Consider the following 13206-nt stretch of genomic DNA (forward strand, 5'->3'; position numbering starts at 1 on the left):
CTTGTGGAATTGTTTAAAAAGTGCCGATGCCACACTGAGTCAAGCATGTGCGCGTGTCTCTCCCTGGCTGGATGCACCAGCTTCAGAGACATTTGCCTGAAGTTCCCTGGGTGTCCCCCCCAACAGGCTCTCCGGCTCCCCCTGGTGGCGGCTCCTCAGGCTTTGGGGCGGTTCCCTGGACAGCTGCCCCGGCTGGGCTAGGACGTCTGTGACCCTGAGAGGCTGGTCTCACCAGCTGCCTGTCGTGTTTCCAGCACGCACTCAGCTCTAGTGGGAATTCCCTGCCAGAGGGTGGGAGTGGGGCTCCAGGCGTGCCCTGTACAGCGGGGCACATGGGGAGGACTTAAGATTCTCCAAGGAGTTTGCTTTCTGCAAGGAGACTAAACGTGGCACCTCCCAGCTGCCTGAGGCCGACAGCAAAGCTGGACCTGCCTCCAGGGCCCCCTGCCCCACGGGCGCTTGGAGACGCCCCAGAGCAGCTGGTCTTGCAACGCGTGCCCGTCTCCTGTCTGAGCACAGGGCCAAGAGGAGATGGCGGTCCAGTCTGGGGCCTGCGGTCAGGGGCCCGTGCTGGGTCCTCAGGACGGGGTGGGGCAGTTGGGGGCACGCTGCCACCCACACTTCACAGCTCTGAGCTCACTGTGAACGGCGTCAATAAAGTCTCTCCCCCTCCCGTCTCCTTGAGTGTCTGCCTGGGTCTGGGTGGGGCCAGTGTCTGGGAGCCCAGGCCGTGGGGGACCTGCCCTGGAGTCGCAGGGCCACCCCCTGGGGCCCACCGAGGACCGCAGCCTTGCCCCTCCAGCCTGGTGCGGGGGGCACCTGGGGTGCTCAGCTGTCCTGACGTCTGTGCCCCTCCTCCCCTAGGACCACTGGACCCTGAGCAGACCCCCGCCCCGTGGCAGAGGCAGGAGGTTGGTGGGGTAAAGGAGACCCCAGGGCACCCAGAAAGCTGGGATAGCAGGCAGGGGGAGGCGGAGACGGGGTGGCAGGACTTCCAAGGGGAGCCTGGTGCTCCCCGATCCCCACATGGCCCTACCCTGGCCTCTCTCCACAGAGCTGGCAGGTGGGCTGCCCCACCCTCCTCTGACCCCACCATGGCAGGACCTGGAGTCTACTCTCCCGGGCAGGGTGGCCTCTCCACGGCGGCAGGACCTAGGCTAGCCCCTGCTCCCAGCACCTGGGGCTGTACTCAGGACGCCCACAGCCTTGCCTTCCCCCCCACCTCCCCGTCAGGCCTCGTTGCACCTGCTGCCCCACCCCACTTCCCCCGAGGCCTCAGAGCCCATGTCTGCTCTGGAGAAGGAGCTCTCAGACGGCCCGGGGCCGCTCCCCGGGGCCACTGGGCAGCGCTCCCTGCCTGCCAAGAGCACGCCTGGGCAGAGGAGCGGACAGGAACGTGGTGTGTTTTCCTGCCTCCGTCCCCAGGGTCGGGCCGCAGCCGGTGCCTGCTAAGTGCTTACGGGTTCGTTCCATAAACAGCCGGGCCTGCGTTCCCCCAGCACCGGCCAAGCCAGCTGGGCCCATGCACGTGCTTGCATGTGTGTTTCTCTGTGCGTGAGTGTGCACGTGTGTGCGTGTACACGTGAATGTGAACTGGTGTGTGCGCATGGGTGCACGTGTATTGTGTGGGCATGTGGGCATATGTGTGCAGCGTGCAAGGCCCAGGCCTCCCAGGACTCTCGTCCACCCATGTTCACTGAGCAGGGCGAGAAGCTGCTGCCTTTCGGGAATCGGCCAACACCGGGGAGTGGACTGGCTGGCTGCAGGCCTGCTGTGGACACACAGGCCAGGCAGAGAACCCGGGGCGGCCTCCGGGGACAGCCTTACCGTCGCGGCCGTGATGGGGTCGGAGTGAGCTGCGGGCCTGAGCTCTGCGCCTGCTGGATTCCCTGGCCGGGAGGGAGTGGGGTGGGGTGGCTGGTGGGACAAGGGGCGGGAGGGGCAGTGAAACGGGCAGGGGTGCTGTGTCAGGGAATCCCCAGGGATCCTCGCAGAAACCATGAACCACTCCGGCAAACGATCTGAACCCTAAACATGGAGCAAGGGGGAGAAGGGGGTCCCAGCCAAGGGAGCTGTTGAGGCCTGTCTCCTGGGGGCCTGGCCCACCGACCTCCATGCCCCCCCCTCCGTGGCCTGGGCCTCCCTCTTCTGTGTGACACCATCCGAGCCTGGCCAGCAGTGTGTGGACTCCAGGAGGGCCCTGCCCACCCCTGCATCCTTGGGTCTGGGGGCGGTTAAGCCTGCTGGGCTGTTGGGTCTGCAGGGTCCCCGGGCGCTTCCAGGTGGGTGTGGGGTCTTGCCTGACGTACGCTCAGGCGAGTTTACCGACCACGCCGTGACCCGGGAGGCTGGTGGAGGTGCTGCCCAGGGTCACAGGAGACAAACGGGCTCAGAGGGGCCAGTGGCTTGTCCAACATCTCCCAGCTGGTGTGGACCCCAACTCCAGCCCCCCACCCCCCAAAACTTCAGATTCAGGTTGACACGGAGGGAGGGAGGGCGTGGAGGAAAGGAAACTGGGGTTCAAGGGGCCCTGGGGCGCCAGGAGCAGCCCCCTGTCTTAGCCTTAGTGCGTCACCAAGGGAAGTTGTTGGGCGAGTCCAACAGGCAGTGGGGGTTGCTCCCCGATGCCCTGCAGAGCCCCCCTCCTCCAAAGCTCTGCTGGGCCCCCCTGCCAGTGTCGGTCACCCCCAGTGCCACCCCTGGGTACCCGTTGGTGACACATGGTGACAACCAGGTTGGCAAGGACACAGGCGGGGGGGAAGCGGGGAGGCCGCCTGTGTGGGGCTGGGTGACATCCAGCTTTCAGTGTGGAGCCTCGCCCCCACACCCCTCCCTAGCACCAGACGCCCTGCCCCGAGGGGCCACACCCAGGCAGCCAGCCCTGAGGTTGGGTCTTTATTGGAGAGTGAACATAAATAAAAATAAGCGGGAACTTGAGAGGAGGGGGAACTGGAGGGCTATTTACAAATGTACACCTTGGACCTGGGCGGCCGCTGCCCACCAGCCCGAGCAAGGCTCAGAGCAAGGCGAGCAGGGCTGCGAGGACCAGGACGGCTTAGGCGGCCGGGTAGCGTGCGGAGTTCCGACCAAGGGGCTGCCGGGTCCGGGGGTCCCGCTTCTGGGCACTGCCTGGCCCTGCCCGCTGGAACTGCAGCTCTGGGATGATCCGGTGGATCCAGTCGTGGTGGGAGGTGAGCCGGATGTAGACACCTGGGCGGTTCCGCCGGGCGCAGCCCTCGCCCCAGCTGATGACCCCTGCCTGCAGCCACACCTGGCCCACGAGGCACACCAGGGGGCCCCCGGAATCTCCCTGCGGCCGAAGCAGAGGTACCTGTGTCAGCGCACGCGGGCCGGAGAGCCGGGCTCCGCAGCTGCACGGCTGAGTGCCCGCGCCTGTCTCCCTTCGCTCGTCTCTGCCCAGGACACCCCAGCCCCTGCAGCCCTTCCTTTCCAGCCTGGAGTGCCCATTTCTCTAGCATTGCCACACTACCCACCCTGAATCACCTCAGAGAAGTGTCTTAAAGATGCAGCTTCCTGAGTCCCGCCACAGACCCGCTGACTCCCCCAGGTAGAACCCAGGAACCTGCTTTCCCAGCTGGTCGAATGCATAGCTCTGGTCTGGGCCCTGCAGGTCCACCTCCTGGGCCTTGTCCCTTGTCCCAGGTGGGCTGGTTTCCGCCTGGGGCCCAGGCACTAGGGCTCAGCCTCGGCCCACCCCGCCCCAGTGCCCACCTTGCAGGCGTCCCTCTTGCCCTCAGCGAAGCCCGCACACAGCATGTCGTCCTTGATGGTTCTGGGCTGGAAGCCGGACTCTGCATCCTTGCTGTAGAGCAGGTTGCACTTGGGCGTGCTGATGATGGGCACGGCAAGCTTCTGCAGGGTCCGGGGTTTGGGCAGGCTGTCTGCGGAGGGGAGATACCAGGTGCGGCTCAGGGGACATTCTCACCGAGGGCCCCAGGCCCTGGTTCTCAAGAACCGCAGCTCTATCCCACCTGCTTTTCTCTTGTGTTTTTAGATCTTCTCTTCTGGCTGGAGGCTTTGTAGGACAGAGTTCCTTCTTCCCACCCCCCACCACCAGGCTGGGCTCTTTCTGTTCCCTGTGGCCCCTGCTCCTGTGTCTGCTGCCCTTTCCCATACCTACTCCACCCACTTGAGTAGAGATCTTGTGGGCCTTCCTGGTGGCTCAGACGGTAAAGAATCTATCTGCAGTGCGGGAGACCAGGGTTCGATCCCTGGGTTGGGAAGATCCCCTGGAGAAGGGAATGGCTACCCACTCCAGTATTCTTGCCTGGAGAACCCCGTGGACAGAGGAGCCTGGCAGGCTACAGTCCATGGGGTCACAGAGCCAGACACGACTGAGCGACTAACACACGTGCGGCAGTTTGAACAGAAGATGGTTGGTTCAGGGCGGCCCCCAGGCTGCCTTCTCTAGGCCCGCCACCTGTTCTCTCCCTGCCCTGCCCTTAGTACCTTGTTCACTGGGGGTGCCCCAGCCGGTGACCCAGCACTTCATGCCCGACTCAAAGACGACTGAGGGGTCAGGCACACACACGGGGAGGATGTAGTTGGTGAAGGTCACAGGTGCCTCCAACTCCACCAGGGCCACATCGGCGCTAGAGGCCATGCCTTGGTACTTGGGGTTGCTCTCGACCCGCTTCACCCGGGCATACACGGCGTGTGGCCCTGGCCTCGCCAGCTGCAGCACCCCCAGCAGGACCTGGTACAGGGATGTTTCAGAGGTGCTGGTGGGAGAGTAGAGACCCGGTGTGAGGCGGCCTGGGAGGCGTCAGCGGAAGTTAAGTGGAGATGAGAAGTAGGGAGGAGTCGGACTTCCTCCCCGCTCCCCAGGATGCTGACAGCTCAGTCTACACTGTGTCTTCCGGAGCACACTCTCCAGGGGGGTGTACTAAGAGATGAGGTGGGAAAGGGTGTAAACCCCAAGCAGCTTTAAATTCCCAGCTCCACCCTGGCCAGCCCAGCCACCTCGCGCAAGTCACCCAGCAAGTTCTCTGTGACTCCGTTTCCTTGTCTGTAAAATGGGGACAGTAACAGTCCCCACCTGAAAGGCTGTCTGTGGGGGTCGAAGGAGATGATCACCCACCGGGGCCCAGCCTGAGGCAAGTGACCTGCTCACTCTGAGCCTGGATTTCTGAACTTGAGATGTGAGGTTTTAGAATTGCAAGAGCTGTGGCATGGAGAGAGCTGAGATGCCTAGGCAGCCCTGAAGGCTTAGGACCAGGCAGGTCATGGTGTGGAAGCAGGGTTTGGGTAGCTTGGTCCTTTGGTTAGGGCCAGTGTAGGTGACCTCAGAGTGAGGAGGAGGAATGGCCATTCTGCTTCGTCCACCTGTGCCCAGAGCCCCAATCAGGAAGGGAGTGTCTGGATTTGAGGTGTGGGAGGAGACAAGGAAGAGAGGCAGGCAACAGGAGGACCCTGCGGCCAGCAGCAGGGGCGGCCTGTCTGGGAAAGCACCTCACTGTGAGCCCCCCGGGGGAAATGGACCCCTCCCAGCTGGGCTGGGGGCAGCAAGAGCCCGGAAGCAGGGGCTGCTGCTGGAAGCTGGCCCCGAGGCTGGACCCAAAGGGAGCCCTGGCAGGGAAGGCTCAGATGGCGCAGACGCAGCCTCTCTCGGGCCGTGGGGGCCCGGCCTGGGCGCCCCGCACCGCCGTTGTCCGCGGGCCGGCGCTGTCCGCGGTGCTGAAGCCCGGCGTTTGCGGACGGCGCGCGGGGAGGGGGCGGTTCCGTCGCACGATCTGTGCCCCCGGAGCGGAGTGCGGGGCGCAGTCGACTCACTTGGAGAAGCAGTGCGCGGCGGTGAGGACCCACCGGTCCGTGATGAGGCTGCCCCCGCAGAAGTGGCTTCCGTTTCGCTGAATGCTGACCTGCCAGGGCCACTCGCCCTCCAAGGCATTCTGCCCGCCCACCATCCGGTTCAGCATCCGCGGGCGGCCGCAGGCTGGAGGAACAGAGCCGAGGCGGGGGTGGGGGGCGCTCCCTGGAGGCCCATCCCCTCAGGTGTGATTCCCACCCCCAAACCCACACTCAAGCTTTCTTATCCTGTTCACTCCCTGGCTTTCCTGTCCCTGACCCACTCCAGGACCTTAGGCCTAAGTCGGAGGCCTGGGCATCAGTCAGCCTCCGACAGTGGGTTGTGGGCCCCTTGCCCCTCACCTGTGACACCTGACCCTCTGGGTGGTGGGGGTGAGATAACACGGTTAAGGTCTTACCCCACACCCCCGGCCTGACAAATGGGCTCCCGGACCTTCCCCTTCCACCCCGCAACTCCTGTCTAGGCTCCCCAGTTTTCCCCACTGTGGGATTCCCGTGCTGGGCCCATTCATTATGGGTCTCACCAGGGAGGGGGTCCTGGCCAGTCTCGGAGATCTCAACCAAGCCCACTCCTGTCCCCCTACCCGAAGGCCTTGAATGCTTACCGTTCAGTGCCTCGCCTCCCCGAGTCCCTGAAAATGAGAAAAAAGAGGGTGATCAGCCAACTTTGCCCAAGCTGCAGTCTGCTCCTCCCCTCCCCAACGACTGGTCAGCATAGCCCATCCTCTGCTGCACACCCAGCCTCCTGTGGACTCCGCAGGACCGTCCACCGGGCACCTGGCAGGAGAGGCTGGCAGCCTTCAGCCACAGGTCCCCCATGTGCCCCCATGGTGTGCACAGGCCAGGCTGTGGGCCAGGACCAATCAGAAAGGCCAGGGAGGGGACCCCGTCAGGGCTTGACCCTCCCATTTGGGGCAAGAGGGCTTCTTCTGGACCCCACCAGGGCTTTCCCTCCACACCCCACACTCATCCTCATCTGGAAGCTCTGCGGAGGATGTGGCCTTCAGCCAAGGGGCTGTGGGGCCTCCCCCCAACCCCCTCCTCCAGCCTGGGGCTGGCTGGGATAAGGGGCCAGACAAGTGAGCAAGGCTCCACGTCTGCCTGCCCGCCCAGCCACTCGAGTCTCACTCATCTCAGGGGAGTAGAGAGGCCAGACGATGGTCATGCATCAGTCCTCCCAAGATCCCAGATTCCCAGGTGCCAGCCCCTCAGGTGTTCCGCCAAGCTCACAGGCGGCCCCAAGAGCCCTGCCGGGCCCAGCACCCCTGCCCGTGTGAGGGACAGTGGGGCGAAGGGCGGGGGGCACTCTTTGGAAGTGGACCCCTCTCCCCGGGACCACTGTCCCCCAGTTTCTGGACAAGGCACAGGGCCCGCCTCTTGGCCTTGACAGGCCCCTCCACTCCAGCTCGGAGACCCCAGCCAGGCCAACAGTCTCAACCAGTGCCAGCGCAGCTCCAGGTAACCCACCCCATAAAGAGAGCCCTGCTTATGGATCTGGTCACTGGGGTGGATCTGATCAGAGCTTGGGGGGTCAGGACAGCCTCTTCCCACTTCACACTCCCCCGACACCCCAGCCCCAGTAACCAGTCCCAGGCGGCTGAGGGGCCCTGGGGCCGGGCAGGAAATGGCTGGACTGAGCCACACCCCTCTGTGACCTTGGGGGTTTTGACAGGACCCTATTCTTCCAGCTGAGGGGCACACTCTCCAGTGCTGGGGGGTGGATGATGAAGCAGTTGCAGAGGGTGCTGAGCATGGGCCAAGAGGAGTGGGCAGGCACAGGCAGGACCAGCCACTCTTCCAGGTAGAGGCGCCAACAGATGCGTGGGGGTGAGGGCAGTCAGCCCAGGCCAGCAAGACATCTGCCCAGACACTGATTGTGTCAACAAGGGGCCCTTTAAAAATGCACACGTGCCCCAGGCGGACATTCCCTCCAGCCCCTCGTCTTAGTATAATCTGATTTAGTCAGATTGACAACCCCAGACCCTGCGCTCTTGCTTCTTGCACGAAGCTGAAACGCCCCGGCTGGCTTTTTCCCTCCCTGTGGGGCTTTCCCAGAGCCTTGCCCAGGTTCTCCCCACAGCCATCCCCGCTCCTGTGTGTGGATCCACTGTCCACGCCTGGGATCAAGGGCACTCACACCCTGCCTAGCAGACCCTTCCATTGAGGCTCTTCAGGCTTCTGCATCCCAGCCTGATGCACCTCGGCTTCTTGTTTGGACTGAGCCCCCGGCCTCTGAAGCTTCCCTGGTGGCTCAGATGGTAAAGAATCCATCTGTGATGAAGGAGAACCAGGTTCGATCACTGGGTTGGGAAGATCCCCTGGAGAAGGGAATGGCTATCCACTCCAGTATTCTTTCCTGGAGAATTCCACGGACAGAGGAGCCTGGTGGTCTACAGTCCCGGGGTCACAAAGAATCAGACCCGACTAAGAGACTTTGACTTCACTTTTCCTGCCTCTGAATGTTTGTTCACAGCACCGCTTTCCTCCTGGGTCTAAATCCAGATTCTAGAGAGTGCTAATCCAGATCCTAATCCAGAGTGCTAACCCTAACTGAAATTCTTCCCCCTCCTCCAGGCAGCCCTCCTTGATTGTACTGTCTGGGCAGCCTGGCTCCCTTTCCTGAGCTTTCTGTCTTCCCACTTGGCCCCACAGAGCTCTGCCCACCTTGCCCTGGGGGTGGAATTGTCATCTCATCTCATCTCACCCATGAGCTCAGGATCTCTGTGGAAGCAGGGCCCACATCCTGGGAGCCTGAGCCCAGGGAATATATAAGTGGGACAGTGGGAGCAGGACTTCCTGGGGAAGAGCGATGTGGAGACCCAGGCTGGGCAGGGTGGGCGTCCTGTTGGGGCTGGGTAAGCCAGCGGGGTGTCAGCCCCCTCCTCTGGATCCAGGGCCCTTCTGCTCCTGTATCTGGTTGTGGAGGCAGGAGAGGCCCAAGGCTTTAGGGGGAACAGCCAGAGATGAGAGGCCAAGATGGTGCTGAAGGAGTTCAGGCCTCTGGTGTCAGCTATTGGAGAGCCAAGTGCAGGCCGCTGTTTGCACTTTGGCAATGACCTCGATTACTCTACCCACCAGGAGTAATCACAGGGTTACACACCCTGGCAGAGATGAGCTCCCTCAAAGAACGCTGTTATCCTGGTGCCAGGGGAGGAAGGCAGGGCAGCGAGGCCTGGGGGGCCCTGCGGAACCCAAGGAGTCTGGGGCCTCCCCACCGAGGTGCCTCCTCCCCTGTGGGAAGCCTGGAGCCCCGGCAGGGCTGCAGCCCAGGCTGACGGCCGGGCCCTGAGAGGTGACTTGAGGACACGGAAGTGAGGAGGTGGCTGGGCAGGCCAGGCGGGCCCAGGAATGCATGAGAGTTTCTCCAGCAGAGAACAGCCTGCCCAGCTGGGAGGGGCCTGGCAGGTGAGGCCCCTGGCTGACACCTGCTCACCCTCACTGGGGCCTGGGAGAGAGGCCCGGGTGCAGGAGCCGCCCCCCGCCCCCGTCTCCTCCTGCCTGCACCCCTCCCCCATGCCCTGCTAAGCGCCCCCAGCCTTCCGTGGCTCCCTGGCTCAGGCCACGCTCGGCCACACTTCCTGGCCTTGCGGACACTGGCCCTGGGCTGGAGGCCAGCAGTCTTGAGTTCAGATCCTGCACCCAGGCAGCCCTGTGCTTGTGCCTTGGAGACGGGAGAGACCAAGACGAGAGGAAGCGGAGTGCCAAGCCCAGAGCTTGGCCCTGCTTGCCCAAGGCAGTGGGAGCGGGGGTGGGGGTGCGGGTGGGGGTGGATCCTGCCCGGGTCACTGCCTCAGGGCCCTCGCAGGCCTGCACCCACGCTGCCTTCCCCACTTCACTCCCCCAGGTGGGATGTCTGGAACCTTCCTCCTGCGAGAAGAAGAGGAGGCCAGTGCTGCAGCCCCAAGCCTAGCCAGGGAGTGGGGACTGGCTACAGCTGCTGGCAGGACAGACCTGTAGGACCTGTAGGACTCTCCTGCAATCTGTAGGACTCACCGGACCGCAGCAGCAGCAGGAGCAGGACCGCGGCTAGCACCTGCCTCATGGTCTTGGCCTGGTGGAGTGCCCGCTGGGCAGGGGACAGAGGTGGCAGGAGTTCCGAGTGCTCGAGCACGACGTTCGGGGCTCCATGAAGTGGGTTATATGCTGCAGATGAGTGTCAGCTCGGCTATGCCGCTGGACTTGTCAGCCCGGCCAGCCCAGTTTCTCTCGACAGGAAGGAGGCACCCCAGAACTCTGGTTCCTCCATGACCTGGCCCTGAACCCCAAGGGGCCAGACCCCTCACCCAAGGATTTGAGGCCAGGGTGCATAGGCCCCATTTAGGCGGCTTGTGGCCTGGAGTTCTACCCCCTACCATGGCTGACCACACACCCCAAGTGACCACAGGCCCCACATAAACTGACTGCAGTCCGCCCATGAGACCCTCCCTGTTTCATTCATTCATTCATTTCATTTGTTCATTCATTCATATTGAACATCTACTTCGCAGGTGACGCTAGTGATAAAGAACCTGTCTTCCAAAGCAGGAGACACAGAGCTGCCGATTTGATTCCTGAAGGAAGATCCCTGGAGAAGGAAATGGCAACCTGCTGCCGTGTTTTTGCCTGGAAAATTCCATGGACAGAGGAGCCTGGCGGGCTAGGGTCCATAGGGTCACAAAGAGTTGGGCATGACTGAACTCACGAGCATGTGCACACACGCGCACACACACACATACACACACAGTCCATGGGGTCACAAAGAGTCGGGCATGACTGAGCCCAGGAGTACGCGCGCACACACACACAACACACACAGACACACAGACACACACACACACACACACACACACACACTATACCCTGCATCAGTGAATGAAACAGAGTCCAGAACTGGGTTTTACACTTTTAGGGGGGATGAGCACAAAAAAGTCCAGGTCCCCTGTGCTTATGGAACAAAGTGGAGCAGGGAAGGAGTCCGCAGTGGGGGTCCCCAACCGACATCAGCGCCCTTACCGGCCCTCCGTCCAGGGACTGGGTCCCGGCAGTTCCAGGACTCCCAAGGAGGCCACGACCGCCTGCGGGCGGCACCCTCCTAACCCACCCGGAGGTGGGGGCAGTGGGGGGGCTTCCCGGAACCGAGGGCCAGGTGGGCGGGGCGGAAGCTGGTTCTGGGAAGGCCGGGCCGGGTGACCGTACCGTGTCCCTGCCCTGGGCGTGGCAGGCCGGGTCGGGGACGTGCGGCCGCCGCGGAAGCGGCTCTGGGAGGAAGTTATCTGGGGCACGGGGCTGACGTCAGAGGCTCAGGTCTGGGCTCGGCTTGGGGCGGAGGCCGGGGACCAGGTCCGGCAGACCCCCGACCCCAGGCCTGGGATGGGGAGCACCCCCGGGGTGCGGCGCGCCCCGGGAGGCGCTGGGGCCGAGGCCGGCCACCCCCTCTCCATCCCCCGCCCCCCGGCCCTGGAGCGCCGGTCCGCGCAGTCCTGCCCTCCGATGTCCAGGCGGCCGGGCAGAGCCAGGCCTGGGGGGGCTCCCTCCGCTCCTCGCTGCCCCCTTCCTCCCAGTCCTGCCCTTGCCCCACTCCTGCTCCCCTCCCCTCCCTTCTCTTCTCCAGTAGTTCGGGCCTGTCACGCACGCTCCCTCTCTCCCCGCCTCCTCCGCGGCCCCCTCGGCGCTGTGTCCCGGGGCCTGTGCGGGAACTGGGCTCCCTGGGGAGGGGCGGAGTATGGAAGCCGGGCCCAGACTTACTGGGGCTCGTTGCACAGGTGTCCTGTGCACGCGCTGGGGGCCCAGCCCTGTCCCGTGCCGGGGAACATCCAGGTGAACCGTGTGGAGGGCCCGGCAAGACAGAATGAAGCTGAAAATGTCTAATCGCAAACGGGGAAGTTTCAGGAGGTCAGGACAGCGACATTTCTCCAGCACCTGACGGTCGATTCCCTGGATCTCAGAGGCCTCTCAGATTCTTCTGGGCCAACACTACCTCTAGGGCATCCTTCTTCTTCTTCTTTTTTTTTTTTTTTAAAGCTAATTCTAAGAAGGCTGTGCCTTGAAATCAAGCAAGCAACAAAAGTCAGGAGTGATCAGACAGCGGAGACACAGGGAAAGTTGGGCTCCCAGTGACTCCAGCGCCTAGAGAAGCAGCTCGTGTCCCCCTAGACACCTGTGGGCCTGGGGCCAGTGACCCCCCACCCCAACCAGGCAGAGAGCTGGGGGGCTGCAGGGTGAGCAGGAAGCCAGGCCGCTTTCTCATTCCCTCCACCAAACAAAGGAGGAGAACTGGAATCCAGAAGGATTCAGAGACTTAATTATGTTTTATCAATTCCTCCTCAAAAAAAAAGTGGCTATCTACCAACTCCGTCAGGGAGCATGTTTTCTAACGTTAGAAGTCACGGTAGGGACTTCCCCGAGGGTCCAGTGGTTAAGACTCAGAGCTTGCAATGCAGGGGGCATGGGTTTGATAATGGCTACCCACTCCAGTATTCTTGCCTGGAGAATTCCATGGACAGAGGAGACTGACAGTCCTTGGGGTCGCAAAGAGTCAGACATGACTGAGAGACTAACACTTTTATTGGGAACTAATATCCCACATGCTGTGTGGCAAAGAAAAAAAGAAGTCACAGCAGACAACATAATAGAGACGTGGCCATAAACTAAAAAAATACAAGCAAAACTGGCTTCAAAATAAAAAAGCAGGGACTTCCCTGGTGGTCTAGTGGTTAAGATTCCATGTTCCCAGTGTAGAGGGTAAGTGTTTGATTCCTGTCTGGGGAACAGTGAACTCACAGGTGCAGCCTAAAAAAAAAAAAACAGTTTTTAAAATTTAAAAAAATTAAAAAGCAAGCAATAGGAAAAATATTTGCAGGAAATGTGGCCAAATGCTGACAACATTATTGTCCAGAGCACTTAAGAAATTGATCAGGCAAACCCTGGACCCCTAAAGATGAAATGAATGAAGGACACAGACAAGTCTTGGAAGAGGAAACCAATTTGGCTAATAGACTTACTGAGAAATATTCATTCTCAGTAATTAAAGAAATGCAAATCAAAGCCACAGCAAGGAGATGTGTGGAGTTATCTCAACCTTGGTGGAATGCTGTTAGTCGAGGCTATGGGGCAATGTGCCAGCTGGTGGGCACGTAACTGGCCCAGCCCATTTGTAAATCAGTTGGTTAGTGTTTGCTTCAACTTTTTAAAATAGTTATTCCCTTTGAGTCAGTGAATTCATCACTGAAAGTCTATTCCAAGAAGAAAATCTTAAATACAGAAAAAGCATGAAGATGTCAGTGGTCAGCTCACTTAGAATTGCAAAAACAAAACAAAACCTTGTTTGGACATTGGTAACTAAAACAGCCTTTCAATATAACTTTTAAAAATTACACTTTCATGGAGAATGGGTAAATG

The 13206-nt window shown here is 61.3% G+C and overlaps 1 protein-coding gene across 1 annotated transcript; it reads right to left on the bottom strand.

Annotated features, from left to right (window-relative positions):
• Positions 1 to 2882: 2882 nt before the first annotated feature.
• On the bottom strand, positions 2883 to 10243 carry PRSS27 (serine protease 27). Its single transcript, XM_005224622.5, has 6 exons — positions 9823 to 10243; positions 6435 to 6461; positions 5794 to 5956; positions 4471 to 4742; positions 3733 to 3902; positions 2883 to 3310 (listed from the first exon to the last, which is right to left on the bottom strand). The coding sequence occupies exons 1-6, from the start codon at positions 9869 to 9871 to the stop codon at positions 3056 to 3058; spliced, it is 936 nt and encodes a 311-aa protein (XP_005224679.1). The 5' UTR covers positions 9872 to 10243; the 3' UTR covers positions 2883 to 3055.
• Positions 10244 to 13206: the final 2963 nt, after the last annotated feature.

Source organism: Bos taurus, chromosome 25, assembly GCF_002263795.3.
Source record: "Bos taurus isolate L1 Dominette 01449 registration number 42190680 breed Hereford chromosome 25, ARS-UCD2.0, whole genome shotgun sequence".
In the NCBI taxonomy this organism is placed as follows: Eukaryota; Metazoa; Chordata; class Mammalia; order Artiodactyla; family Bovidae; genus Bos; species Bos taurus.

Coding starts and splice junctions, on each gene's coding strand:
- PRSS27 (XM_005224622.5), bottom strand. CDS start 9,871: ATGAGGCAGGTGCTAGCCGCGGTCCTGCTCCTGCTGCTGCTGCGGTCC. Junction 6,462..9,822: donor CCTGCTGCTGCTGCGGTCCG/GTGAGTCCTACA, acceptor TCTCATTTTCAG/GGACTCGGGGAGGCGAGGCA. Junction 3,903..4,470: donor GGGCACCCCCAGTGAACAAG/GTACTAAGGGCA, acceptor TCCCCTCCGCAG/ACAGCCTGCCCAAACCCCGG.